General features: G+C 38.4%; 1 protein-coding gene across 1 annotated transcript in view; it reads left to right on the top strand.

The window, feature by feature from the left end:
* LOC104365776 (CGRP receptor component) overlaps positions 1-23,525 on the top strand; it is a 32,899-nt gene extending 9,374 nt beyond the window's left edge. Inside the window, exons 4-6 of the mRNA XM_033003610.2 lie at positions 955-1,049; positions 13,930-13,987; positions 22,242-23,525. Of these exons, the coding sequence (XP_032859501.1) occupies positions 955-1,049; positions 13,930-13,987; positions 22,242-22,385 (297 nt within the window). The 3' untranslated portion in view covers positions 22,386-23,525. The remainder of the gene's footprint in view (positions 1-954; positions 1,050-13,929; positions 13,988-22,241) is intronic.
* The last annotated feature ends 4,301 nt before the right edge of the window (positions 23,526-27,826 follow it).

The raw sequence follows: 27,826 nt of genomic DNA, 5'->3' as shown, positions 1-27,826 counted from the left end.
TAATACTACAGTATTCTTGCAGATTTTCATGACAACTCACCAAACCTGCTTCTGTGAACTTTGAGAAAGCATTGTCAAATATGCATATAAAGGATGAAAACAACTATAGACTGGGGAGCTTAACAAGTATTTATGGGTTGGCAGTGAGAGTATCCCTGGCACTGAGCACATGAAAATTTGGCAGAAGATAACATGGTTTTAAGAATGAATAGAATTCAACTTTTCTGAAGTGTTAGTGCTTTTAAAAAACAAAAAAACAAAACAACAAAAATATCACCAAAAAACCCCATGTCTTGGGGCCTTTTAAAACTAGCTTTGTATCTGTAAATGAATGGTTCTAAAAGGAAAGTTGAATCTGAGTGATGCTATTCAGCACAGCTGTAAGTCTGTCTTGATCACAGTCTTAGCATCACCTGAGATTATTTCAAACCAAGAAAACAGATCTCTTTCACAAACAGCAGGTGTTTTTTTAGTAGACAGAGCTAAAACTCACTCCTTTCCTGTACTCATCAACATGCGATTTTGGGCTTTGAATAGATCAGATAAATGGCAGTCCAAAGCCACAGAGAGAGTAGTCAGAGCTGTAATTCTCACCTGGGTGTGTAATAAGATGACTGGGTCATGTCTATACAGAATTAATTCACTGGGGCTTTCGGGATAAGTACTAATGTAATTTCCTTTACATAAAGTTGTAGTTACGTATTGCCTGTTTCTTATTCCCTCAGCAAATATCAGTATAGACTTACTGAAGACAGAAAAATGTGGGTGATCCGTCATCTATGACAGCACTTCTCACTTTTAAAATAAAAAGCCAAATCCCAAAACCTGAACTAACTTTTCCAATTTTTCTGAGTAGTACTGAGGAGACTTTTCAAAATCAGTTTGTTTCATACACAGCTGGTAAAACAAATAGTAACTGTGAAATAACGTATACTTTCTTTTTATCCATTTTAGACACTGAAGTACATTTCAAAAACACCGTGTAGATACCAGAGTCCTGAGACTGTGCGAAATTTCCTCATAGCAATGAAAGGTCATAAGCTAACCAAGTAAGTAGAAATGTGCCTTTGAATGAAAGTATAAACTCATGGCATTGTTGAAAAACTGATCCCCATGTACACAGCATGATAATCTGTCTGGTTTTGGTCGATGTATTTTAAGCATTTTCTGCCATTATTTAAATACTCTTCCAAACATCTTTTCCTTCACTCATTAACATCTACCTGGATGAGTATGTCCTTAAGTGGGCCTGTGTTTACCAATGTGTTTCTCAAACAGATTCTTGACAGAATGTTTTTTAGCATGCTTTCACATGGTCTAAGCACAAAGTAGAATTCATCAAATGTTTTCTGAGGAAGGAGTTGTAAGTTGTAAATGGGTTTTGTACACCATAAGAGAACTGCAAAAAAAAAAGCCAACCCACCCTCAGTTTATTATCTGTCTTATTTCTGTGAACTTCCTTAAGCAAAAATGCATTCATTCCTAAGAGGCAAAAAAGGTGGCTGCATGGCAGGGAGGTAATGAGTAACTAAAATCCTTATATAGATGTATGAGAAGGAATGTTATCTGAAGTTAAGTTTTATGTGAATCTGTGAACCCCGGCTGCCACAGATCATCTTTCAGGGTTATGTTCTCTAATCAGCATTTAGCAAACTAAGATGTTCGTCTTCTCCTTTTGTGCTGTTTGTCCACTGATACTTATGTCCGCTAGGACTTCTGAGATGTACATTTCAGTTACCTAAACATTGTGTCAATCAACCTTCCCCCACTCCCTGCAGTTTCTAGTAAAGCTGAACATACAGTTTATTTTTCTTATCTTGGGAAGTCCTGCATAGAAAATAAAAGATTTCCTTCACAGTTACAAGAAGATTAAGTGGGCATTTTTCCTCTTTGGCAGTGGTGTGAAGGCCTGTTCTCAGTGCTTGAAATGCATAATTCCCTCAAACCTCTCTCGGGAGTGTGAGCGAAGCATGTTGTAAATAGTCAGACCCAAAAGAAATTGAATCAGTTGTCTACTTGCTTGGATAGTTCTAATCAGTGATGTGATTTTTAAAGCAGAAAGAGCAAAGATTTAGTTGCTTCTAAATGACTCCTTCACCATGAAGTAGTTTATGCTGTATAGACACTAACTGCATTTTTCCTTCCTGCTGGAAGGATTCCCAAGGAGTTCATGCTCTGGGAAGGAGGCTTGTACTAATAATTTGGTTCTGTCACAAAAACTGAGAGCTTCTGGAGAGTGCAGTGCTACAGGGCAAGTTTTTACCCTGTCCAAAGCATAGTAAGTTGAGTAGAAAGCAGATTGTCAGCTATTTTGTTGACTGTCAGTGCCCCCTGTCAGCAGCTCTGATCACAGTGTTGCTGTCATTGCAGACACAGGGGTGCTAGTGCTTGGAAGCTTTGTCATGGGTATTGTAACTTAGCTTGTAGCGCTTTCTTTGTAGAACTAAATTTGCCAGGTCAGTATGTCAGTGTTAGTCTTCCCGTAGTTCATTTTATATAGCAGGATACTAATTTATGTAGCGAGAAAGGTATCTTAATTATTTTCTGACATGGAGCATGAAGAAAATACTCTATTTACTGTAAAGAGCTGACAGTATGGAAATGAAAGAGAGTATCTTGAAATTGGCAGCAAACTGTTTCTCGAGTAAGTAGTGAGCATCCTTCATTTCTAGTAATGTGAAACTGTCATCCTGTTTGAAGCGAAGTAGATTTGTTCAGTCTGTACAAGGCAGCAGTTTAGGAAAGCACCAGGAGAATGCTGTATCACAGCAAAAAGCCAGCAGGAGTTAAAAGAAGCGAATGAGTTAGGTATAAGAGTCCCATTAAAAGTCAAAGGAGTTTTTCTTGTTTTAAAGCTCATTTCTAAAATTCTTTATAGTGGAATTTGACCAGGAGTTTAGGGTTAACTCTTACAAAAAGACAGGGGAGCTCTTTTATCACATTAGATACCCTGACAGCATCAGCTCCCTGGTATGAGGTCTCCAAGAGTGAAGTACTAAATGATGTTGGGTCATAACACAGAAAATTCTAGCTACAAAATCTCTGTCTCCCATAATGCCTCTCTCTTCTGTAGAAGATCTACCCGAATATTCACCTTCCTACACCTGCTTGTTCTGTGAATATCGCACTGCTGCAGAGGTTGAAATAGTTACAAGCTTCAAATTAATTTTTTTACTATTTTATTTTTTACGGATGCTAGGAGGTGCCTTTGGTTTTAGGTATCATCCTCGTTTGTCCTTTTTCTCTGAATCAGCCTAAGATAAGCAAGAGAATTATTCCTGAGTCATTTCCTTCTGCATAATGGCAGAAGGATGAGAGTGAAGAGCCAACCACTAGCCTAGATTAGAAATTTACCATATTTATGTCTTATCAGAACTCAGATTGGACTGTGTTACTTTAGTTTCTTGAGCATCCTGTACAGTTTTTACTTTGCTAATATCTTTGTCCTCTGGTAAAGAACTTGCCAGCTTTGCATTTGCCATGTACTTTATGGTGTAAGGAACAGAATTGTTGAGTGTGATCCTGGCATTTCTTCTTTCTTCTAATCTTTTCTTTCAGACACTTCAAGCTAGAAGTACCAGAGCCCATCTGGCAGCCTTTTAACACCAAAACACAGAAAGCATATGGTGTGCAATTACTATATAATGCACTTTATGTTAAACTGCTTAAAAAAGTAATGCCTCCAAGGAAATTTTGAACTACCCTTTGGTTCATAACCAAGATCATTTCAGCACTGCTGTATTGTTAAATAAATGAAGAACTAAAGGCTTTAATAATTTCCGTTCTGTGGGATGGAGGTGGTATTTGTAGAAAAGACTTCACTAGAGATTTCATTCCAGTTATCTGGTAGAGAGCTTTCTTCCCCTTTGAGAGGAAAGAACCTGCAATGTTTGCTCTCCAGGACCTTGCTTACATGATTTTGCTGTAATGACCTTTCCTCCCACAGAGAGTAATGAATTCCAGAGTCTGTCTGCTACTTCCTTTCTGGGTAAGGCATTCAAAGCTATGCTGTCTCCATTAATCTCAGAGGTGGTCATATGCTGTCTCTGTTGGTAAGAGTTTTCTGAAGGTATCTGATTTAATTTAAGGTTTATGTTAATTGGTGTCTGTCCTCAGTGAAGGCACAGCAGTGTTTTCTGTTTTCTCATTGCAAAAAGAACAAATGGTCAGAAACAGCCGGTCATCTTAGACTGCTTCCTCTGCTCTTTAAATTCCTTCTTGTGACTGTGCCTCTAATCAAGGAGGAAACAATTAACCAGGGTATTTGCGTTGTCAATTAGGCTCAGCAACTTCTTTTCTAATACAAAGATTTCAGGGCTTTGAATATAAGAAGGGTTTGCAGCTATATCTGAAAACCTGATGGAGGTAGGTAGTGTGATGACTTTCCCTACTTAGCATGTTATTGCAGCACTCAAGCACTAGGTTGTGCTAGTGTATTTGAGAATTTCAAGGTAGTGAAGAAAGACCAGACACCATCCGGAGAAGCACCAAGAATTGAGGCACATTCATTTAAAGAATAGAGCTTTTAATCAAGTGACTCCTAATTTTTCCTGCTCTCCTTCCACAAGTCTGAAATAATTACCATGCAGAAGTCATTGTTTGTCAGACTACACATGATGTCCTGAAATGTTCTGACTCCAGTTAGAGAGCTGCTAGTGTTGTGCTGGCAAATGGTGCAGTTCCTGTAGAATCACCTCAAGTCTTTTCTTTCTTTTATTGCTGATAATTGCTACTCAAAATACCAGGTTAACTGACAAGCATATCTCTTTTGCTGATACCCTTCCGTTTTGTGATGGGTTTTTCTCCTTAGTGTTAGAGGCAGAAAAAAAAAAACAAACCACAACCTTTTTAAAAGGGAAATTTAAAAAATAAATACTAACTTGTACAAACAACTTAAACCTTTCAGTGTCATTTCAGATAGCTGCTTTGCTAAATGGCGCAAATTCAAAGACTTCTAAACATATATTTCACTGATACAGCCAGTAAAGTATGGTAAAGCACAGTTTTTTCCTTGTCATCAGTTATTTTGGTAAAATTGAAACTGTAGAACTGAGATTTTTTTTTTTTTTTAAATAAAAAGCTTTGAACTGACATCGTAAATTTTATTATTACCTTGTTGAGGCCTCAAGCTCTGGCTAACTCTACAGTACAGTAAGCCATGTTGTACTTGGAAATAAAGTATGCCACTCACAGCTAATTTTCCAGTTTTAGTCCCTGGAATGGCTTCATATTTTGTAAGGTAGTGCGAATAGCATTTCATGAAAAGTATATTTATTCAGCTTGCACTCTGTAATTATGATTAAATGAAAATTGGCTCTACTTGTACTTCTTCCTGTTACTGATAGCCTATCTTAGATCTGATTTTGGAATAATCAAATTTCCAATCACTGCTTATTATTATAATTTTTAAAAATTTGACTTAAACATTACCCTTTTTGTCTTTAAATCAACACATTCAAGGCAGTGTTGAGCTGAAAATCAGCAGTACTTTTAGAAAGTATTTTCTCTCATTACTGCCAAAAACTACAACAAATGTAAACCTCTACAATATTAAAGGCTGAATGATGTACTTTGTAATTTTTGTCTCCTCCAGAGCTTTTAAAGTGAATATTCAACACCAAAGTCAGGATGGTGCTGTTTTAACAATAGTAGCAGTTAATAGTCTTTAAAAAGAGTACTGTGTTTCTTCCTGAACTGATTGGAAATTAACCTTTCCATCTGTAGCAGTGTTGCTCAATTTTTGCATTCAGATTCCATAATCAGTCCTCAGCCATTTCATCCTGGACGACTGTACTGATGTTGAAGTCCAGTGGTAACCCCTGCAGAGAATACAGCCCGCTGTGTTGCACAGGCCACGTGCAGACTGGCACTATGATTTCACAGGCCACGGCTCGGGGCTGCTCATCCATAAACCGGATCCTGTGATCTTGATTCAGGCAACATTTTACATGAGTTGCAGTGATTGACTTAAGATCGTAGGATTTTACTTGCTTAAGTATTTTTAGCTAATAATAAAATACACAGTTGTGTACACTGCAGTTACTTTATGGTTTTCTTAGCAACTAAACATACATTCCTGAGGATAAATTTGCCTCTGTACAGTCACAGATGTTCTAGGGATTTTTTTAGCTCCGTGTGCTGTATCTTAGCACTAATACTGTTTTTTTCTTACCTATGCCTATAGATCTCTTAATAGAGAAACAAAATGTGCGCGCATATGTATATATTTACGTATAGTCTAGGAGGTTAGTAGCTAAAAAATGGGCAATACCAAGACACATAACATGAGGTCTTGGTTAAAATACAAATGCTGCAAATATTTGGCTCACTCCTGCCAGAATATAGTACCTTTTGTCTTAATTTGCACAACAGTATGTAACTGGTTTTATTGTTTTTTAGAATCTGTGAATTGATTATGCACTGTAGCAATGTGCTGACCATTCTGTCTACCCAGTTATGCAGTATGATCTTGAACAAAAGACAGTGATTTTTTTTGTCTTCTAGGAGAACATTTTTTTTTTATTATGGAGGATTACACTGTTATAATCCTACATCCGCACCTCCTACAATATACACTCTCCCCTCAAGTGCAGACCTTAAACCCATTTTGTTCTCCCATAACTGCACACATTTTTGTCTCCCACAGCCTGAGCTTTATACGTCCCAAAGCCCACTCCACATCATTTTGCCCTCAGCTGGAAATGCTGATCTTGGCTCTAGCTGAGTCTCAGCTACTGCTGGATATGGCCTAGAAGTGGGGAGGCACTGCTCAGCCTAATGGCACTAATTGCCATTTTGGGATTTCTCGTTAGGCAAGTCCTGTAAGAGTGTGCATAACGGACGATTAACTCTGATTAGTGGAATCTTGCTTTTATGTGAGAAAATGGCTTTCAGCCATCACTCATCTTTTGTATGTATTCTTCTCTTGAACGAGCAGCTTTCATGTTCCAAACAGTGTTACGGAAATCCAGGCAGTCCAGAGAAAATACAAAGACTGACATTTTTTGAGGCAATTAAGCTGAAAATATTCTTCACCTTCTGTTTAGATGAATGAGACAGTTATCCTTTTTAGTTAATGAGTGTGAGTATAAACATGCATGCTGTAGAAAGTGCAAAGATGGATTCATCTGAGTTGGAAAAAGTTTGGTTCATTCTTTAGATGTAATGGAGCATGAACTAAATTTGGATTTACCATGTTTGTGCCCATGCAAAATCCTGCAGTCAGCACTGATACTGATGCACGTTCAGGCTTGCAGCATTTGCCTTCCTTAAAGCTTATTTCTGATGGAATTGTGGGCATTCAGTTTCTAATTGGTGTATGTGCTAGCAAGAAATCCCAGGTACACGGAGATTCTGATCCTAAGAGCCAATTTTTGGTATCAATGTTAGAAAAAGTCAGTGCAGTGGGTACAGAGCTCCAATTCATACTGCATGCAGTGATACACTTCTTACTGCTAGTGTTGATGGCTGAGTAATCCAGTTTTCTGTTGCAACATTGAACTTTGGAGGCATTTTTTTGAGTGTTTGCTTCAAGGGGATGCTAAGAATAATAACCTTCTGGTCGCTCCACTTGTTACAAGTAGGAAGGTCAGAAGTTGCACTCAGGGAGAAGGGCTGGGACCAAAACATCAGAAGGGTCCCCTGAGCTGGGCGTGGAGTGCATGCCTGTATTCTGTACAAACCGCAGGGAGAGCTGCTGATGTGGACCTCCTGAGTAAGCAGAGGTAACTGTTCATGTCTTGCACACATGCATGCTTGGTATTTCTTAAATAATCTTAGCAGCTGGATATTTACCAAACAGAAACAAAAAGATAAAATATTACTGTTCAGTGTTGCAGGAGGAGCATATCTACCCATATTGGTATCCAGTGTACCCGTACTAGCATCAACATACTTGTCCAAATGTCTTCAATTACAGTCAGTTATCCCTTTGCCATCTTGCACTATTTTGCTAAAATAAAATAACTTACATCTTCATTATCAGAATTATGTTTAGGTTGATCAGCAAATAACTGGCTAGTTAGCAGTTTTCCAATGACTGTTACTGAATAGTTGATCTGTGTCTTTGGATTCAATCTATGTAAGTAAAACAAATATATTGCTTAAATCATATAATGTTAACATGTCTAAAGATTATTATTTTTTAGTGTTAATTAGTTAAATTAATTTAAAACCCCCATAACACTACACAGGCACTTTCAGATAAAATTTATGTAGCTTTTGGTTTTTTTGCACCCTGCTGTTAATTCCTTTTTGATGTTCTGAGTAGTTTTTCCAGTAGGGAGCTTTGCAGATCAAAAACAGGCATGACATTTTTCAGATAACACATTTTAATGACTTGCAAATTATCTCCCATTCTTCTGTACAGATTTTTAAAACTGCAGATACTATGAATGATACCATCTTTGCTGAAATAATGTTTCTGAGATCTGTTGGTCCTGATTGTGAAACTTCTATCTGTTCCCTAATGAGTTATAGTAATGTTAATGGTTTATAAACAAAAAATCTTTGAGAGGTGAACTTCTGCATTGTGTCCTGTATTTCTTGTCTTCAGGAAACATGAAGAGTTTCACTAATTGATTGTTTTAGTCATGATGTATAATTGGTTTTAATTTATTTCTGTTGTTACCTGCTCTGCCAGTAATCTTTATGTGATAAACGTGATGGAGCTCTACCTGTTTTAAAATAGCGCTGGCTAAATAAGATTTACATTCTTTAGCACAGGCATGATATGGCTTTGGCTATTTTTTGGCTATTCGATCCTTTTTATTTGGCTCTGAAGTTTTGTCAGCAACAAATTTCAAAGATATTACTTTGAAAAACAAGAATATGAGAAAATGTATCTACTGTGTTCTTTTGTAAAAGTCAAATAGCATGTTTTGTCTGGAGATGTGGTAGAGCTATAGAATTGAATTGGGATATGTCTTGCTGCGAAAGTGAAGAAAGACTTGTTTGAAAGGGCTCTGATCTCAGAAGTGACATGTGAGTGCACGGTGCAGTGAGAACCTTGTACGAATTCATTAAACCGTGAATGTGAAATCTGTCTTTGTAAGTAAGGCTTTGGGAGCAGGGAGAAGTGTTTTACAAGTAGATATCCTCATAGCTCTCCTGTGAGAGCTGAAAATGTTGTCTCTGTTTTAGATGTCTGGAAACTGAGGCACAGACATGTGCTTGGCCAGGGATCATAAAGCAAATAACATTGAAAGCCAGGACCAGAGTGCCAGGTTCTGCGCCTCCGTCAAGTGCTCCGGGCACTGAACCAGGCAGTTTCCTAGCATTTGAGGAAAAAGCACTAAATCTTTCATATATTCATTCAGATGAATTGGCCAGATTTTTGTATGCTGCAGATGTTATCAAATATTCTTTACCCAGCTCTGTTAGGACTTCGGCTTTTATGGCAGTGATGTCTTTCACTACAGTTTTACAAGGGTTGGGTGTTTTTCTCATTGATTCCTTAAATGACCTGCTCTCGAGTTTAATTCTGGTCTAAAAGATTTCAGTACTTGTCTCCCATCAATATTAAGGTTTTATTTCTGTCCTTTTGTTACTTATGACAGTAGTAAATAGCAGCACTTATAAATACTTTATCTTTTTGACAATAAAGCAGCCAACAGTGGTGCTCTCAGTTCAGTGTTAAAATCAGCCATGCTCTTAATAGTCACTTGTTGTAAACATTAAGCTACCAAGTAGATAAAAGTGATTAGCATGGGAAAATAAAGGTGTATTCACCGATTCCCACTGATGGAAACATATCTGGCTTTCATCCTTGATTCTCCAAAGCCAAACTGCTCTAATAAATCTGGCTAACCAAGCTAATTCTGATTCCTTTTTGTCATCTGTAAAATCACAGCATTCAGAATTTCAGACCAAATCCTATGCTGCCAAGGAGTTAATAGGAGAGAGAGAAAAAATAACAGCTATTCTGCGGGAGGGAGGAGAGAACCTAGTCACTACAGTGGAAATAGCCTTTAAATACCATTTTATACCAGAATTGACACAAAGGACTTTCTCCTCAGCATCCTCCTGTATTTTTTCAGTCTGGATGCACCTTACAGTTCATGAATACAAGGACAGATTCTTTTCAGGGCACTACAAAATCTCCAAGAGGAAGGAGAAGGTCTGGCCAGGGGCCATGACCACACAGTCCTTTTCAGCATTATTTAGTGGAGCCTTCAGAGAATATAGCAATGTCTGCTGCAATGTACTGTCTCAAGGGCCTTTCCTTTTCTCCTCCCACGCCACATCTCTTCCCCATTCTTACACCTCCAAAACCCAATGCCTTTAAAGCAGTCACCAATTAATCGTTCCCTTTCAGTGTTACTGTCTGTAAAATAGGAATAGTGATCGCTACTACTTTGTACAAGATACACAAATAAGTGTGGGCAAGCTGGAGGAACTAATTTGATAACTGCTGTTTTTTAGAAAACACATTTGCTTTCAGAACATATTTAGGGACCTTTTTTTAAGGAGTAAGTTGATGGCCCTGCTTGGAAGGGCAAATGCTGATGTGCAGGTAGAAATATCTTCCTATTCTTCAGCAAAAATAACTTTTTTGCTGTGAAATCTGAAATCGATGTGAAATCTGCCACACTTGTTGGCATTTATCCAGGTGCCAAATGTCACCTTATTGCAAGCTTCTGCTGAAAACTGAGAAAAATCTTCTGATGTGGTTCTGTAGAAGTAGAAAAGATTAAAAGGATAGGATGGTACCCAAAATGTTTGAACTCATTTTTTAAACAGACATTTTGAACCGTTTTGTGGTTGATTTAAAATGGAGGGTTTTTTTCTTCTGTATGAAGTTCTAATTCCTTATCCCCTTATCCAATTTTGAAATTTAGAGAAGAAAACAGGTAAGTTTGTTAAGTAAATGTAAATTCAAGATGTTGAAATGTGTATGCTTTTTAATGGTAGATGAATATGTAGGAGGATTTCTTGGAGCTTGTGCTTTTGAGTTGTTAATATTTCACAAATGCTGCATTTTAAACTTGCAGGCTTTTCTTTTGAAGTTGAAAGTCATGATTAGAATTATTTTCCAGCATTGTATAAAAATGGTGGCAGAATGGTTTAGGGACTAGGTGGAACGATTAAAAACTTTTATTTTTTTAGGATTTTGGTTTTGTCACCAGCAGGCTGAGTCTGAAAACAACAGTCAGCGTGTCATCTCTTTGAAGCTGTTTTCTGTTCTTTGTGGCTATGAATACACATCACAAAACCCTCTGGTATAATGAAGCTCAGTGTTCAGTATCAGCAAAGCTGCTGTCTTCACTGAGCCACGGTCTCCTGTAGCCCATCACTAAGTCACTTGCAGTCGTGGACATTTTAGCTGAAGAGGGTCTATTAGATCATCCAATCTGTGGTAATACAGGATTTTTCCTTCAGGAGACATCAGCCAGGAAAATGTTACGCTAGTGCTGCTTGTTTGGTGGATAAATGAAGGGCCTTATTCTCTTTGGGTGTCAGCTGCCTGCAGCTTTAAGTAGTAAATTCAGTCTCTTGACGTGTACACGTGTGTGCATGTACACACCAGATCATTGCATCGCCTGTCAAAGGCTTCTCATGAGGAGTGTAAGCACCTTGGTCTTTGAACATGTACTGGTGCTCATACGTGAATGATTAAGTATTGAAGTGCCTGGCAGTGTTACAAGCTGTTAGCTGGTGTTAGATTTCAAGGGCAGCCAGTGTCAGAGGCCATTTGAAATGGGTCAGTATCTCTGAAATATCTCCAGACATGTAGACATTGACCTGTTGGTTGTAAATGCCAGCACGGGAGAGCTTGAGGCTGTGAATTACAGCATCTGTGTTCTCCCGAAAGCTACCAACAGGCCCAATAAATCGGGGGGAAACTCTTCAGAATTAGTTTAAAAATGCATTAAAGATGCCCATTAAGTAATAATAAATTCCAAGTTTTAGTTCTTCAAAATCATAGTTTACTACTGTATCACAGACTTGAAGATCATGCATGTTAACTGTCGCTTCTCACTTAAACACATGAAAGTGAGTAAGAGGTGCTGCATAAACATAGATGGCTGCTAGGAGAGGCTGTATGTCAGGTAATAATCATTCAAGATTTTTTTTTTCCCCAAAAAATGTCCTTTCAAGTTCCTTTCCTTGTGGTATGTATTATTATTATACTTTAATTGTATGTTTTTCTTATAAAAGTGCATTTGTTACTGTTTCATACACCCTTTTAAACATCTATTGTATCTTTAGAAGTGGTGTATTATTGTGCTTTTCAGCTCCAAAACACAAAGATCAGCTCAGATCATTAGCCATGTTGCTATTATGTTGTTTTGAGCTTCTGAAATTAATGTAATATGCATTACTGACATATGACAGCTATTTTTACTTTTTTTTTCAGAATTATTTGTATTTAAGTAGGGTATAAAATCAATAATTTTTAGCTGCAGAGCTCTTGCCTAAATGTTTTGGTTTGCATTTAATGAACATACTTGTTTGATTACATCTTAAAAAAACAATACAAAACAAAACAAAATCCAACAAACAGATATTTTAAAACGTTGATGAAATTTTCTCTTCTGTACTCCTTCTTTTCTATTTTAATGATCAAAGTATTTTAGTGGATATTTGTGAGCTCTTGTGATTTCTTGATGAAAAAGCGGAGCTAGTAGCTATTCAGTTAAAATGAATCCAGAAAAGCAGTGAGGCTGGGTGAGCTTAATGATGATTCTGAATGCATCAGGGATTTTGCCACTGGCTTCCGTGGTCCTAAACTGTATCCCTGAATATTAGTGTATTGTGTTTGAGTACCAACATCAGAAAAGTTTTACTGACTTCTCCTCCTTGTAGGCAGAGGAGAATAGAATTTGAATTATTAACAATGCAGGTACAACATGATTCATATCTAAAATCAAAACAAAAGAAGCTAATACTGATTGAAGTGCTTTTGTGCTGAAGGCACAGGACTCCAAATCTGAATTCTTTGAATGGTCTGAGTGAATTGCTTTCTGTCTGCCTTAGAGTATGGACAGGTCATCAGAAGCATTTCAGTTATTATAAATTAATGAATTACTACTTGTCTTTTAAACCACAGTAAGTGACCATACGTTTACAACTCAGGCACTGATTGAGGGTGGTGGTAGGTTTTTTTGATGTTTTCTGTATCTTTGCTACCTTTCTGCTTGTGATCATGCCAGTCTTTGTGGGATTGTGCAGTGAATTATGTCAAAAACAACCTAGGAAAAAGAGGTTGGTTATCTTCACAGTCCAGCTCAGTTCCCCATCTGGTTTACTGCATGGTGCCCAGCAGTTGTGGAAACACAATGAAAAGGTAGATTTGCATGGGAACAGAGATGAAGATATATTTTTGCCCAAAGATACATGTGTGAAATATGGCCTCAGCCCACTGTAATAATGTATGAAAAAATGCACTGGCTTAAACCATGTGGGTTGCAGACACATGTTTAAACACTTGTACATGTGACAAGTGGTTTCAAGCTGATTTTTTTTTTTTTTAACTTCGCATTTGCAATGGACTAAAGAATAAACAAGTTATTGCCATTTGGCTGGTGGATTGTAACTTCTTAGGTATGATAATTGTTCTTGTGGTTATGTGTTTGTAGCAAAAGAGTCTGTGATCTCTGAGTTGTTTATCATTTCTGTACAGCATTTAACAAAGCAACAGTGCATGTTAATTAATGCTTGTACGGTAATGATCTAAGGGTCTTTGCCTTGCCTCCTTAGACTAGAAGTGGCAAAAGCAGTATATCTAAACACACAAGAAAGTACTGTATTTAAAATATCCAAATTATCATGATGATTAAACCACATTGCAAACCCAGTCAGAATTGTTCTTGGCAGTGGTGTTTCATCCCTAAGTTAACAGGAATGTATTTGCATCTTACCAGTTATTTGAGGGAATCCTCAAATTATATAGTAATGCGGATTGTTCTACGCTTTGCTTTTAAACAGGGCAGAAAAGCTTCAGTTGCTTAACCACAGGCCTGTGACGGCAGTTGAAATACAGCTGGTAAGTAGCAATGCTCCTGACTGCTCAAAGCTTAAATGAAAGCAGCTTTAACCTTGAAGATCAACTGAATAATTACTTTCTTATGGTCAGTGATTGAATGTATCCCTTTATGCACATCTCTACATCCATGGTTTGAAATCCACTCTTGTTTCCTCTCTGAGACCTCCTTAGAGACTTGCCCATCTTTCTCTCAGACATATTCTCCACCTCTGTCTGCTTTAATGTCACCTATTGAAAATGCACATTGCAGTCATTAAAGGTTAGTTACAGTATTGCAACTAAGAATATATTTAACCCGAGTCTTTTTGCTGCTGCTCAGGAATCAAGTACTTTGCTTTTTGACAGTTGTGATGACACGGTTGTTTTGATGGCACGGTTTTATGTTGTAGTAAAACCAAACACACTAAAAAGGAATGAGTAATGAAGGATACAGAATTTTGAGCAGTGGTGCAGAATGAGAAATGGATATAAATGTACTTTCTCATGGAAGGTAGCCATTGTCAATCTGTTAAGCATAATTCTGTTGTAGAGAGGGATTGTCACTAAATAGAAATAGATGGTTACATTCTCTGAAGTATCTCCTTAGGAATACAAAATCCCATGGTAATAGAGATTACTATACTAAGGATATTCTTTTAATAAAGATCTGTTATGTTAAGAACATCTGTTCACAATCTTATCCTTAAATCAAACTGTGTAGTAACAGGATCTTATTTTGCTGCAAAAAAGGGAAGGATTAAAGAGGTACCAGTAGGACTATTTTTCTTTTGTAGCCAAAGAGTAGACATTATAATGCTGAAGGCATCTCATAACAGAATGCTTCTAGCTGAGGAATTAATACTCTGGTTTGTGATTGAAGAGATCAGTGTCGATCATCAACCCAACCAAAAGCACTAGGGTTTCATGAGTTTTGCTTAGGAAGTTAGTCATAGGCAATGATGTAGAGCCTATCTCATACCTTTGTTAGCTTCATGTGCTTAGATACAGATTTGTCATATTCCCCTATGGGCCATAAACGGTCTTTTTTACCCCTTCTTTAAATGCAGTTAATCTTTTGCTGCTTTCAGGTAACTGTGTGGTTTTTTCTGTTTTTTTCCATCCTCCCTTCATTGCCCTACCTAGTTCCTCATTATTTTATCTATACATAAAATACTGAAAATAGTTTTGCTCCTGTGTCATGTTTGAAGTCCAGGAGGTAAGTATAAGAAATTTGGATCTTTATATTAGAAGTCAGGTTTCTGTACAAACCTTGGAATATCTAAGTTAGATAAGACTCATTGCTAAAACTGACTTTAGTTTAGTGTCAGTCCATTATTGATATGTAACCCTTCTCTAAGGATCAGAAGCAACTTGTGAAAAATGTAATATTCATACATTTAGGGACTAGCCTGAATTTGTATTGTCATGGCAGTATTGGGGATGCAGTTTCTTCTGTTCCATTGCGATGCCCCTGTAATTCCCAGGGAAAGTTTCTCCAAAACTAGTATTACAGTAATCTAAGTTGACTGAATCGTTAGCACGCTGTTAAATTAAGCCTCCCCAAAATTGTAGCACATTTACTCTTTCATCAAAGCACATCAAGTCTTTTCAACTCAATAACTGCTAGGAAACTGCAGACCATTTCTGTTAGTGAAGTACAGAGATTAGAAGCCATAGCAAGGAAATGATTTTGCTGTTCGATTGCTGTCTTGAATAATTTTGGGTTTTGGTAAGGACAGGGGAAAGAGATTGTAGCAGTGTAGTGTCTTTGAAGACACAAAACCTGTGTCGTCTTTGAGCATCTTTGAGTATAAAATAATGCTGAGCAGGGGAGGCTACCAGCATTTTCTTCTTTGATGTTGGTGGGGAGATTACCCGTACACATATTTCATGCAATCAAGTCAATGCACAGCAGTAGAGGGAAGCGAATACTAGATCTAAAATTGCCTCGATTCTCTTTCATTGGACTTGCCCCTGCCATTCAATAGCTTTTGGGTTGCTACTGGAATGGAATCAGAAATAAATGATGGTGAGAACTTCTGACTACTTCATATAATATAGGCAAATCAATCTTATTTTTTATAAAGCTTTAAACAAAATGCTAAACAAGCGATATTTCTGTCTCACTTGCTCAGATAGTTTTGATGTCTCAAACTTTTGCTCAGTGCTACCTGTCCATGGAGTGGAGTCAAATTTGCCTAAGAGGCCTTTAATAGCTGATGTGAAAGGACAGTTATATTTACTACTGCTTACTGCTTTTTTTGTCTTTTCAGCTTTTTGGTTTTTTACTTTCTCTCTATAAAATTCCCTGTCTTTAGTTGTATACAAACAATAAATCAATTCTGATAAAACTATACTTAAGCTAAAAAGCAAATTTATGTTGTGATCTTTTGATCTCAAGTTCTTTTGTAAGTCTTTATGCATAAATTGCTGTAATTGTTCATATTTGTCTTTTTTGGACTGTGTGCCAGGATTTCTTTTCAAACAACAATAGCAACAAAAGGAGCATGAAATTCTAATTCATATCCCACAGGGTAAAACACTGTACGCATTGCAGCTATCTTGACCTCCTGTTTTAATCTTTAACATATGTTGTTCCCGGCTCAGTGATTCACAAAGGAGGAAAAAAAAAATACCAGTGACGTTGATCTAACCATGACAGTGGTGCAGCTTTACTTAATGCTGAACCATGATGGGTTTGAAGATTAAGCATCTCTGTTTCTAATGAACAAATTGCTCCACATTCTCCTCTCTGAATAGAAAAGTAGATTTTAATTCTGTGCTTTTGAAAACTAAATTTCCATCTCTGACAGCTTCATACCTCGTGATATGTCCTCTGCATAACCAGCCTGGCAGATTCTTTTATTGTTGAATAGAAAATAATAATGTAAAGTATTTTTCTGGAAAATGGGAGACGTTAGAGGATTTAAACATTTTATTTTCTCAACAATATATTTTGCTTTCCACTTTGCATACTTGGTTAATTATCTCTGAGGGACATTAATCCAAACATTCAGTCTTCTTTTTTTTATGTGCTTTTCTTCTATTAGCATGTTGGTGATGAACAATTTCAAATTACTGCTCAAAGGAAGAAATAGCAGTCATTTTCTCATAAAATATGTACCTCCTACACTGGAGTTAAATTGTGTGCTTGATAGCTTTGGAAGTGATCAGAACCCTTATTTCCTTTTTCCTTTTTTACTGTAGCTTCCTGATTATTTTTTTAAATAGAATTCTTAGCTTATTATTCAAATAAACAATAGCTTTTAACTCACAGGTTGTTCTGATCTGTGATGCTGAGGTTTGTTACCAATCAAATATTACTTATCCTTGAGACAGTTTCTCAGTTCTTTCAGAACTTTTTAGCGTTCTTCTGTGTGGCTTTATTTATTTTTCAACATTTGCAGAATATTGTCATGTCTCAGGAGGCTAAATGAAATAGTGTTGAAAGCTTAAAGGAAGCACAGTGAGGATGATGAAGTCTCGTATACTTTGCTTTTACTTGGATAAGCACAAAAAGTAAGGTATGGTTATAACAAGGGAAAGCATGTTCCTAAAATGTTTGTCCTTGTTTCATCAAGTGAAAAAAAAATCTAGACAAGTATGCATGTGTATGTATATGTCTGTGTTCATATTTTGTGCTTACATGTGTACATGTCACTATGAACATACATATTTGCACATTTATGAATAAACACTTCAATCTTTGAAATTATCTTGATAGGCTAGCTGTTATTTTCTGATTTGCCTTCTTGATAAAATCTTTAAAAGCTTCTGAAAATTACTTTCTGACATGTGAATTTATCAGCAGGTTTTAATGTGACTTACTGCTTAATGTAATTCTATTACTACATTCTGATTTGGTAATTATGGTTGTTTTGTTCCTCTGAGAAATTCATACATAGTGCTCAATTTAAAAAAGCTACTGTTAAAAAGTGCAGCTGGAGAGGCTGCATGGTAGTAAAATATTCCACATACACATTTGTTTAATAAGCACAGCTCTGGTTCCTGGTAGTGGTTACATTACTGAGCAAGGCATCTGCCAGTGTTTAATTCTGCAGTTGGTGAGCTATTTGTCTTTTCATTCTCTTGTAGCAAGATTCAGTGATGGATGTTGGGTGCATTTTGCTGTGTCAGAAAGCCCGTGCATAGGTGTATCTGGAGAGTCAGAACATAATTGGCATCCTTTTCTTATCCATGTATTCTCCATTTAGTAAATGTTTGCCTAATTTAATATTAAAGTCCAGTTAAGCTAGCTGGACCTCTTGAATACTTGGAATGAAGTCAATACATAAGCTGTGGCTTAGCAGGTGAAAAATCAGTTATTAGTCTTGTAAATAAATGTAGCATTGCTCTCAAAGGCGAGCAGTACTGTGGGTTCAGCTGCCATCTGAATATTTTGTATATATTCCACAGTTCTGAAGATCTGGCTGTTTTTATCTGTACATTTATCACTAAACTAAGAAGCAACTCTAGGTACTCAGGCTTGAAAAATACATACTAGCTGCAGGGGGAACATGCCTCCATTTTCTTAGCTGTAAGAAAGTTATGCCAATTAAGTTACCAAATAAAGTTTTCCTGCTTCCTTCCTTGATTCCTTCTTTGGTCATCTTGTAGATTATATTTAGAGGATTAGCTGGGAGGGGGAATGAAATGTGAAAATTGCTTACTGTATGAATATATTGCAGTGATAGTTTATTTCACTCAAACTAGTAACAGTTTTAGAAGTTATTATTGAGGCCTGACTTGACTGAGTTGATCTTGATGACATAGTTGCATTTCATAGAAAATATATACTGTATATATGTAGGAATGACATTGATATACTCTGACATTTGCTACAAAAGCACTGTAGTTTATTTTGTGATAGTATAGACTTGAATGCTTGAATGCTGAAAAGCAGTAATGGCTTGGGAATTGCTTATTATGAGAAGCAGCATAGCTGACATGGCTTACTGTCTTTCCCTTGTGTTCGTTTAAAGAAAATCCTTGCTCTCAGCCCTGAGAAGGAGGCATGCTTGTCTTGCTGCACATCAGGGTGCTTTTTATCTATAAATTGTGTTACTGTTACTTGCCCAAATCCCTGATTATTGAAAGTACACTGTTCAGTGGAGCTTTGGTCAGCGATACCCAGCACTTTGCACATGGCATCATCTGTGAGGATAATGTGTTTCCATTTGGTGTGTGTGGCACAGCCAATGTAAACTTCTTATGTCATATGCTTATTAGAAACATTTACATTTTTGGGGTTTTTTTTTGTATAAACTTTGCATTCCTGACTGCTTGTGGTTTGAATCTCTTGCTTGAGCAGTTTCAGCCAATTGCAAGTTAGAGGTTAGCAAGGCTTTTTGATAGATGTTTTTTCATATATTGGTAAAATTCTTACTGGAAAAGAAGGTGCCTGTTTCTTTTTGCCTCTTATGCTTTTTCTTACACACAATTTCTCTTCTGAGCATCATAATATTATTTCCCAGTACTATTAGTAGCAAAGGTATTTTGTTTTATAGTTGTAAATCAGAAGACTGTGTGAACATCTGTTGAATCTAGAATAGGTGCCTCTGAGTGACCCTTCTTTTTCCCTTGATATTTGTTTTCCTTTAGGACAGTTCCATTGCTCTCTGTGCTTAATTTTTGAATTTTTGCTTTTGGCGTGCTTCTTTGCAGCTACCTAATTGCTTTTAAGTTGCTGTTCAGGCTGTTTCCCTGAAGAGTGAAAAAAATTGATTTTTATAGCTTACGCTTTTGATCCTTTGAACTCTTGAATAGTATCACAACGAAATAGTGCTGAAGCATCAGCTTGAATAATAAGCTGTCCGTCCTGCTAAATGTAGATTTTTGTCTATCAGTAGTTCCCGGGGTGAGAGCTGGCAGTGAGAATGCATGGAGGCACAGAGAGGTGAACCCTTGATGAATTTGCTGCAGTAGTTTATGGAATTACCGCTTCCCACTGGCAGAGGCTACAGATCTGTCAGCAGGAGGGAATTTGGAGCTACATTACCCACTTCTCAGTGCAGTATCTGGCATCTTTCTTTAAAGATGCTTTTCTCAACAGTTTAATGAGGCATCACTTACAGCTCCAAAGCATCTGAAACATGAGACACTATTTTCATTCATCAACTTTCTTGTAATGTGTGATTTCTTAAACTGCCAGAGCAATTACCAGAGCTCATCTGTCAATGTCCCGAGTTGTATCTGCAGTTTGTCAGTCTTGCAGGCTTCCATGTTCAGCCAGTACAAATGACATCAACATGATTGTGCATATTGGGAGTTGGGTCATTCCTCATTTGGCACTAAGGAGCACATAAGAAACAGTGATAAGACACTCGTGTAAGAATATTCTGCCTACAGAAGTTGAGAAAAGTTGATGCTGATCAAATCCGGGTGTATAACTCTGGCTGCCTGAAGCAAACACCTAAAGGAGAAAGTATTTGGAGAATAAAGGAAAATTAGATACATAGGGATAAAATTTAAATGGGAAAGAGAGGTGAACTTCATGTGATCCAGTAAACCAAATCTGAACTAGGCAAGGTGCCATTTTTCTGGAGATCGGAAAGCACTGGGATGGTCACGAATGCAGGAGACATTGGCCACCAAGAGATAAATCATTCTTTCTGCCTTAAGTGATACTGCCTGTCCAAAGGCTGTGGGCTTTTTCTTTGTATGGTTCCTGCTTCTATGGGGCTGTCACCTTTAAAATTCAATGTAACAGTAATTAATAACACTGTAATCCAGTCTAAAAGCTAGGCTGATAATCCTCTACGAAATCGAATAGCACAGGTCATCTGTAGAGTAATGGCTTTGTCAGCAGTACTGACAACAACCAAGAGCTCATGTACACTCTGTAACATACTTTATTGTATAAAGTTGATGCTCCAAGGCATGCTAGTCAAGCTGCTGAGATGATCTCCTCTGAAATGCAGCCTAGCAGGCAATTATCTGGTACCACTTCAGTAGCTGCAGCAGTTGCTTACATTGAAGGGTAACATTAGGAGGATTTTCAGTATATTTTAATGCATAGTGTATAGTATAGCAGCTGGTGGTAATGAGAGCTAGGGCTGTTTTCCAAGCCAGGGTCCTACAGTTCTTGAACTAACTGTACTTGGAAAGCTGCTCCACAGAGAAATGCATCCTTTGATCAGGATGTCCCCAGAAACAGTCATTTACAAATGGATATTCACCGCCTGCCTTTTGCTACATGAGTGGATTCTAGTGTGCTCGCTTGCCTCTCATCAAGGATCTGTGGATAATGGCTGATGAAAGACGATCAGATTGTGCAAAGAGGGCTCATAGGACATTGAAGGGAAAAAAAAGTTAATTGAATATACCACTCAGCTTTTTAGAAGGCAAGATGCATCTGAATAGCTGACAATTTATAGCTAGAACTGATTAAACCTGCGTTGACTTGGAACTATAATTAATATAAATCACCCCTCTTCAAAGGACACTTTAAAGGACTTTGTATAAAAAAGAAAATCTCAAACTCCGCAATCCTAATTGGTTTCATTTGCGTTTGAAGAGTTCTTTTGGCTTGCTTTTCCAGTCCTCTCACAAGCTTTTCCTTTTAACAGCTGCCTATAAATTAGGGCAGTTGTTTATACTGGTAGCAGTGATGTAAGAGTTCCCACAGCTCTACGGTGAGAGTAGGTCCCTAATTAACCTTACAGAATTTTATTGTTGATTCATGACAGCATGTTTTGTGATGCTCAGAGCTTTTATATGCCTTTATATTCAGGAATCTCACAATCCAAGCAAATTCCAATAAAATATAGCTACTGTAGGATTAGATGACTTCTTTTATGCCCTGATTACTTATAGTCTAGGTGCTGGATAAGATATCAAGGTTCAGGTAACCACTCTCGGTTTATCTCATTTCAGTTCTCACATGAAAGCGTAAGAGCTTAGGAAAATAGGTCGAGAAGGTGGGTCCGTACATGAGCTGAATGAAAAGCCTGGCTCAGGATGCTGATGTGTAGGTTGAGAGAGGCTTTAGGAGAAGTCAGGGAGGAAACCGTGTTCTGAGTGTGTTGTTTTCTTTGTTGTAAAGAAAGCAGGGTCTCATTATGGAGTGCCAATTGTAGTGGGTAACAATGGAGCTCTTCTTTCTTTTTTTTAATATTGTAAGAATTCTACTTTGCAGAATGCTTTTGTAATGAGCTCAGACTATGTCTTACATCCATTGAGAATAGTATTTCCCAATTAGTTGAGTCCTTCTGTTTGGAAACAAGGTAGGAAGTATGGATTTAATTATTACAATGAATTGTTTTTTGACCTGCAGATGGTAGAAGAAAGTGAGGAAAGGCTAACAGAAGAGCAAATTGAGTCACTTCTCCAGACAGTCACCAGTATTCTTCCAGGGGATCCAGAAGAACAACAGAGAGACTCGGCAATGGCAACCGAAGACAAAGGTGACCAAGCATAGGAGGCATCTAGACCAAAGCTGGCAACAGTGTCAGCAGAAGAGAATCAGCTAATGTTTTTCTGGTTTTTTTACTTAATACCAGTTTAATCTTGTATTGGACATCATTGTAAAATATGTTACAATTTTTATTACTCAGAGGTGATGAGGGAAGCAATTGTTTACAAGAAAGCATGGAAAAGGACACTATTGTTTCAGCATTTTGTCATAAACAGGGATGGTAGTAACAGAGTTTGTAATGCAGCAGTCTGAAAAATTATGAGGCACAGAATCTGAAGCTTTTGTATTTTTTCCATTACCCATGTAACAGCTGTACATTTGAATAGGCTTATATACAGCTGGCTGTGTTTTAATTATCACAGCAGTACTATAATTACAATTGCTTTCATATGGTTTTGCATTGCCCAACTGGTTTTCAGAATACGGTCTACAATACAAAGCCAACTTCTGGAGCAGTTTGTGAAAAGGGCTGTTTTCAGTGATCAGAACATAGAGAAATGTACAAGAACTGCTTGGAATCTGGCCAGACAATTTAAAGTAGGCTGTTGGCATCATGGAAGCGAGAGGACCTGTAGGTAGGGTAACTCTTCTCAAGGGTGTCTGACAGTCCGTACTTGACAAAAGAGAGATGCAGATCATCAGCTAAATCAATGTATTGCCACTGAAATCAGCTGAGTTGGACCAGTTTACAGCAGTTGAGGCTCTGGACTCAAATGTTAAGGCTCTTAGTAATACAAACAGAAGAACATTTAGGCATGAGGTGTATACTTTCCCCTTGAATGTTTGTTCCAGTGTTTATATATCGACAGGTCGGTCTTGTGAACATGCTGTTAACTGTGGAATAAATGAATGAGTCAACACTGAAGTGAAGTCATAATCTGGTTTAGAAGAATGAGAATCAGTCCTGGTTGAAGCAGACTTTTCTGTGTACTGAGCTTTTGTCTGATTAAAGATTTCAGGATCAAGTATTTAATGTTAAAAACATTGATGATTATAATAAATCTTTTGTGTATATATACCTATATATACATAAAGTCATGAGTTACACACAGCACTAGTTTTATACTATGACTGCAGGCCATTCTTTTATAATTATTGTAATGTACTGGAAATAAAAATAAAGTTTGAAGTACATCCTGGAAATTTTGTGGTTTATAGACAAGGTATAAGACCTTGAATCAGAATGTCTGACTTTTTTTTCCCTACTTCTGTCATGGTTTTATTTTGTGTTTTTATGCAAAGAATTTATACTTTCTGAGCTTTAGTTGTGCTGTATATGAAAGGGAGTGATAACTTCCAGTGTCAGGGGGATTTATGATATGCTTTGCCATGGTATTTTAAGCTTCTTTGATGTTTGGAGAGGAAAGGAAATTATTGGAAAATATATTTGTTACCACTTAGAGACAATTTATCTTGTATTAAATGCATTCCAAGGCTGGAGACTAAAGATACATTTTGACTGGGTAAATGTAGTGTTAGAGGGGGAAAGTCCTTGGTGGTTTTTGTCATACATCAGTGTATATTTTTCTCTCTAAATGTGCAACAAAACAAAAGAGATAAGTAGGTCATATTACAGAATGACATACGATTAATTTTAAAATTAGCATTTTTACTCTTAGGAGTAAAGGTGCTGTTTGACATGCTGTGGCCTTGGGCTGCAAGTGTTTACATTTTTATCCATCTCTTTCTAAAATTAAGTTACTGAAGCATGTCCTAAACTTATGAAAAGCAGATGGAACCAGATCGCAAATATCTTTAGCTAGCAAGAATATTTTAACAGATCTCTGAAGTTGGATGTTCCATCTTGGGAATTGCTAATTTGTTATCATAATGGATTTCTGCCAGCATCCATGTTGTCTTCTGTTGTATGTGCATTGTACAAAATACAAGAACTCGTTGACTTGCTATTGTATTTAACCTTTTTATCAAAATCAATTCCAGATGGATACATATATTAAACTTGTGCAAATGCATGGATAGCTTGTTCAGTCTCAGTTAAGATATGTAAGCTATAATTTCCATAAAATGCAATAGTAAGTAACATTTGAAGAGATACGGAATTTTGACATCTGTGTTACATCAGGAAATAATTTTTAAATCTACTCGCTGTGGTCTCTGGCTGTGTAAGTACAGGTGAGGATTTACTCTGGCTCTGAGAGCAGGTTTCGTGTTGTGTTGTTTACTCTTGGGTGTGCTCTTTGGCAGCCCGAGACTCAGAAATGGTTTATGGAAAGCAAATGTCATCTTGCTGATGTGATACCATTTTTCCGGTGTCCTGTGTATTACATAGAAGATCTGCCTGTCTCCCAAGGCTGCTTTTTGTTTTCGTAACCCCTTAGTTACCTAACACAATAAATGTACTCTGCTAGTTCTTTTGAAGGGGACAAGATGGCACGAAGGGAGCGGCACTGATGCATCGTGTGCAAGAAAGCACATGTGCGTATTGAGCGCTTAAAAGCTCAGTCTGTACTTTTGAGAATAAAAGGGCAGAGTACTTGGCACTTGCTGAATATTTCAGAAGTGCATATTCTTTTTAGCTTTCTCATTTATTCTGTGTTCCTCACTTCTGCATCCGCGGATCTCGGCAGGTTGACAGCTCTGCTTAGGGCAGCTCTTGTGCAGTCGGTGCCCCTCTGGGAGAAAGGGGGAACGAGCTGCCAGAATTTACCTGAGATTTCAAGCTGTTTGTGGGGTGCTGTGGCTTCTCTTTTCATAAATTCAAGCCCAAGCAGGGCAGCTCTCTTTAGGACTGTTTGACAGTCCTCGCTGGAGAGGTTTTATTAGCAAGAAGTTTTGGTTTATGGGAGGAGAAAGAGCTGCCACTCCTACCTGTCTGTGTTCGGGTGCTGGGAAAGGGAAATGGGTACATTGGCAACAGACGTCTGCACAGAGTTTTGTAGAAGATAGAGGAAATCCCTGCTGATGGGCTGAGCAGCTTCAGTGATGGTCACACTGTGGCAGGGCCGTGTATGAGGCTGTTGCCCACCACTGAAATGCAAAATTTGACAAGCTCTCCTTTTCTTGCAGGGACCAAAATTTTGTTCGTCTGTATTTGTGTGTCATATTTACTAGATAAATGTGTGTAGTCTGAATTAGAAAAAACAAACCCCAAAGGTTTGGAGTTCTGGTTTTCTGAAGCAGGTTTTCATCTGAAGGTTATCTTTAAACATGGAAGTAGTGCATGGAAATGGCATTCAAGCCTAAGGTGTCAGTGTGCTGAAAGGGTTAAATAACATCTACAGAGTTTCCTGAAGTTTAAAGTGTTCATACAAATGTTAAAAAGATCCTGTCACAAACAGTTCTGTACATAACTTTTTCCTTGCTAAAATCTCTAGTAGACAATCTATTGCTTTTGAAGTCACCCAAACCAGGCTGACTTACACCGGTAGAGAAATCATGCCCTAAAATAATTAACGAGTCACATCAGGGTACAGCATCAGGGGTGGATGTCTGCAGCTGCTGTAGCCCTAGCAGACCCCTGACACATGAAGAATAATCCAACTGGCCATAGTTTTGAAACTGTCATACCTTAGTAAAAATAAAGTTAAGAAATTTAACTAGAGTGCAGCAGAGTTGTTTCAGACCCAAGTCAGCAAGTGCCCTGGAGCAAATTCCTGCTGGTCCCAGACCTGTCTTGGAGGCTGAGCTGGGAGGGAGCAGGGAGAGCTGCAGGCCGCTTAATTTGTGCTTTGCTTTTTGTCCTGCTTGAAAGTGTGTTCTCCCAACTGATAATTGAAGGAGGAAGACCTGGCTGACCCTGTTTGGGCTGGGGAGGTTGGACGAGGTGATCTCCAGAGCTCCCGTCCAGCCTCAGTGTTTCTGTCAGTCTGCTTCCCCTTCCTCCCGCTGTGGACTCGCCATGGGTTTGTTTGCTTGTTCAGCGCAGAGACAAAAGCTGCTCTTGTTAACAGCTGAGATGCAGCAAATTGCGGGTTTCTCCCTTGTCCCCCTTTCCATCCATGCCTCGTGCAGCGTGGCCCCTTTGCAGGTGGGTGCTTGGGGCTCTGACACAGTCCAAACACTTTATTTCTGCGATGTTGACAAAGAGGGAAGGGGACAATCTTGCAGGGATCGCAGCAGGGTTTTGTGTTGTGCCTGCGGTTTCATCAGTTGCTTAAGGCTGAAATGGGATTTATGAAGTTGCTCTGCACTAGCAATGTGTCCTGCCCATTGCAGCTACGACTGACAGTGCATTGAGTCTGTTCCAAAAGAGGCTCCTCTGGTATGAAGGATATGTCCTTCATATGGTGTTTCAGCGTGATCTTAACCACAGTTTTCTCATGAGTTTTGCTTAATGTTACTCCATGGGCCAAAGTAATCTGTGATGCCTCTCCACTGCCTTAAATCTGCCCTGAAATACAGCACCATTCACTCATTCATGCTGGCTGTGCTTGGCCCCTCCAAGTCAAGCCACGTGTGAATTAACCCAGCCCAAACTGGGATTATTCTGGATCCCAGTTTTGAAACACAAAAATTTTTCTGTATTGTATTTCCTATGACTAAACTTTTTATTGCCTCTGCCTCCCTGGGGTTGCAGCTCTTTGACACCACAGTGTGTGAACAGCATGTTCTGTATTCCAGATAATGCTTCACTTCACTTCCTAGGCATGAAGTCTGCTTCCCCGTGTTCAGACACAGGCTTCGAAAGCATCGGTCTCAACTGGGAGCTACTGTTGTTCGAGCGACTCCTGAAACACTTTGGGCTTTGGCAGGGGGAAAGGGGAGTTGGGGGAGCCTGTATACACCTCAGCCTGGCCAAGATGGGGCTTTTCCCTTCATCTGCTACCCATAACCAGCCTTTTCCAGCCTGTTCCTGGTACCAGCTCCCACAGCAAAGGGGATACCAGGCTGTTTCAGAAGTCAGACTGAAGAAGGAGCATGAAGATCTTTTGTGCCTGAAAACTTGCCTGTTTTTTCCCAGTTGTACCAGCTGGTCTAAATAACAGATAGTGTCTTGCCCCCTGAGCTTTTCCTCACTGATAAAAACATGTGCAGTTATGAAATGTTCCTGGTAATTGAGAAGGACTTACAGAAATATCTCTGCTGACTCCTCTCCAGCACAGGCAGGCAATGCTCACAAGTTAACCACCCAGCAAGCAGCAGCAGCTGCCTCTTCGTGCTCTGACCTACAAAAATAAAACCTTACATTTAAATCTGAGTGACAACTATTGTCCTTTTAGGATGGCACAGGGACCAGGCAGGCACTAATACTCAGCTCCTGCTGCTTCCAGAGGTCAGTTCTTTGTTGTCGGAGATTTTTTTTTCACTCCCCACAGATGAACAGCACTGGGGTGGAAGATGCAGAGCGAAGAGCTGGCGTGGCAGGACGGGTGGTGGCTGTCCTGGCAATGGGAGATGCCCATGGAAGGCTGCATGGAGCAGCGAGGGGACTGCCACCTTGAGAGCTCTCCATCGGGTCTCCAACACCTCCCAACCAGCGAAAG

This window comes from Tyto alba, unplaced genomic scaffold, assembly GCF_018691265.1.
Source record: "Tyto alba isolate M040663 unplaced genomic scaffold, T.alba_DEE_v4.0 Super-Scaffold_19, whole genome shotgun sequence".
Taxonomy (NCBI): Eukaryota; Metazoa; Chordata; class Aves; order Strigiformes; family Tytonidae; genus Tyto; species Tyto alba.
Note: the sequence above shows the minus strand (reverse complement) of the source record. Positions and strands in the feature narration are given on the sequence as shown.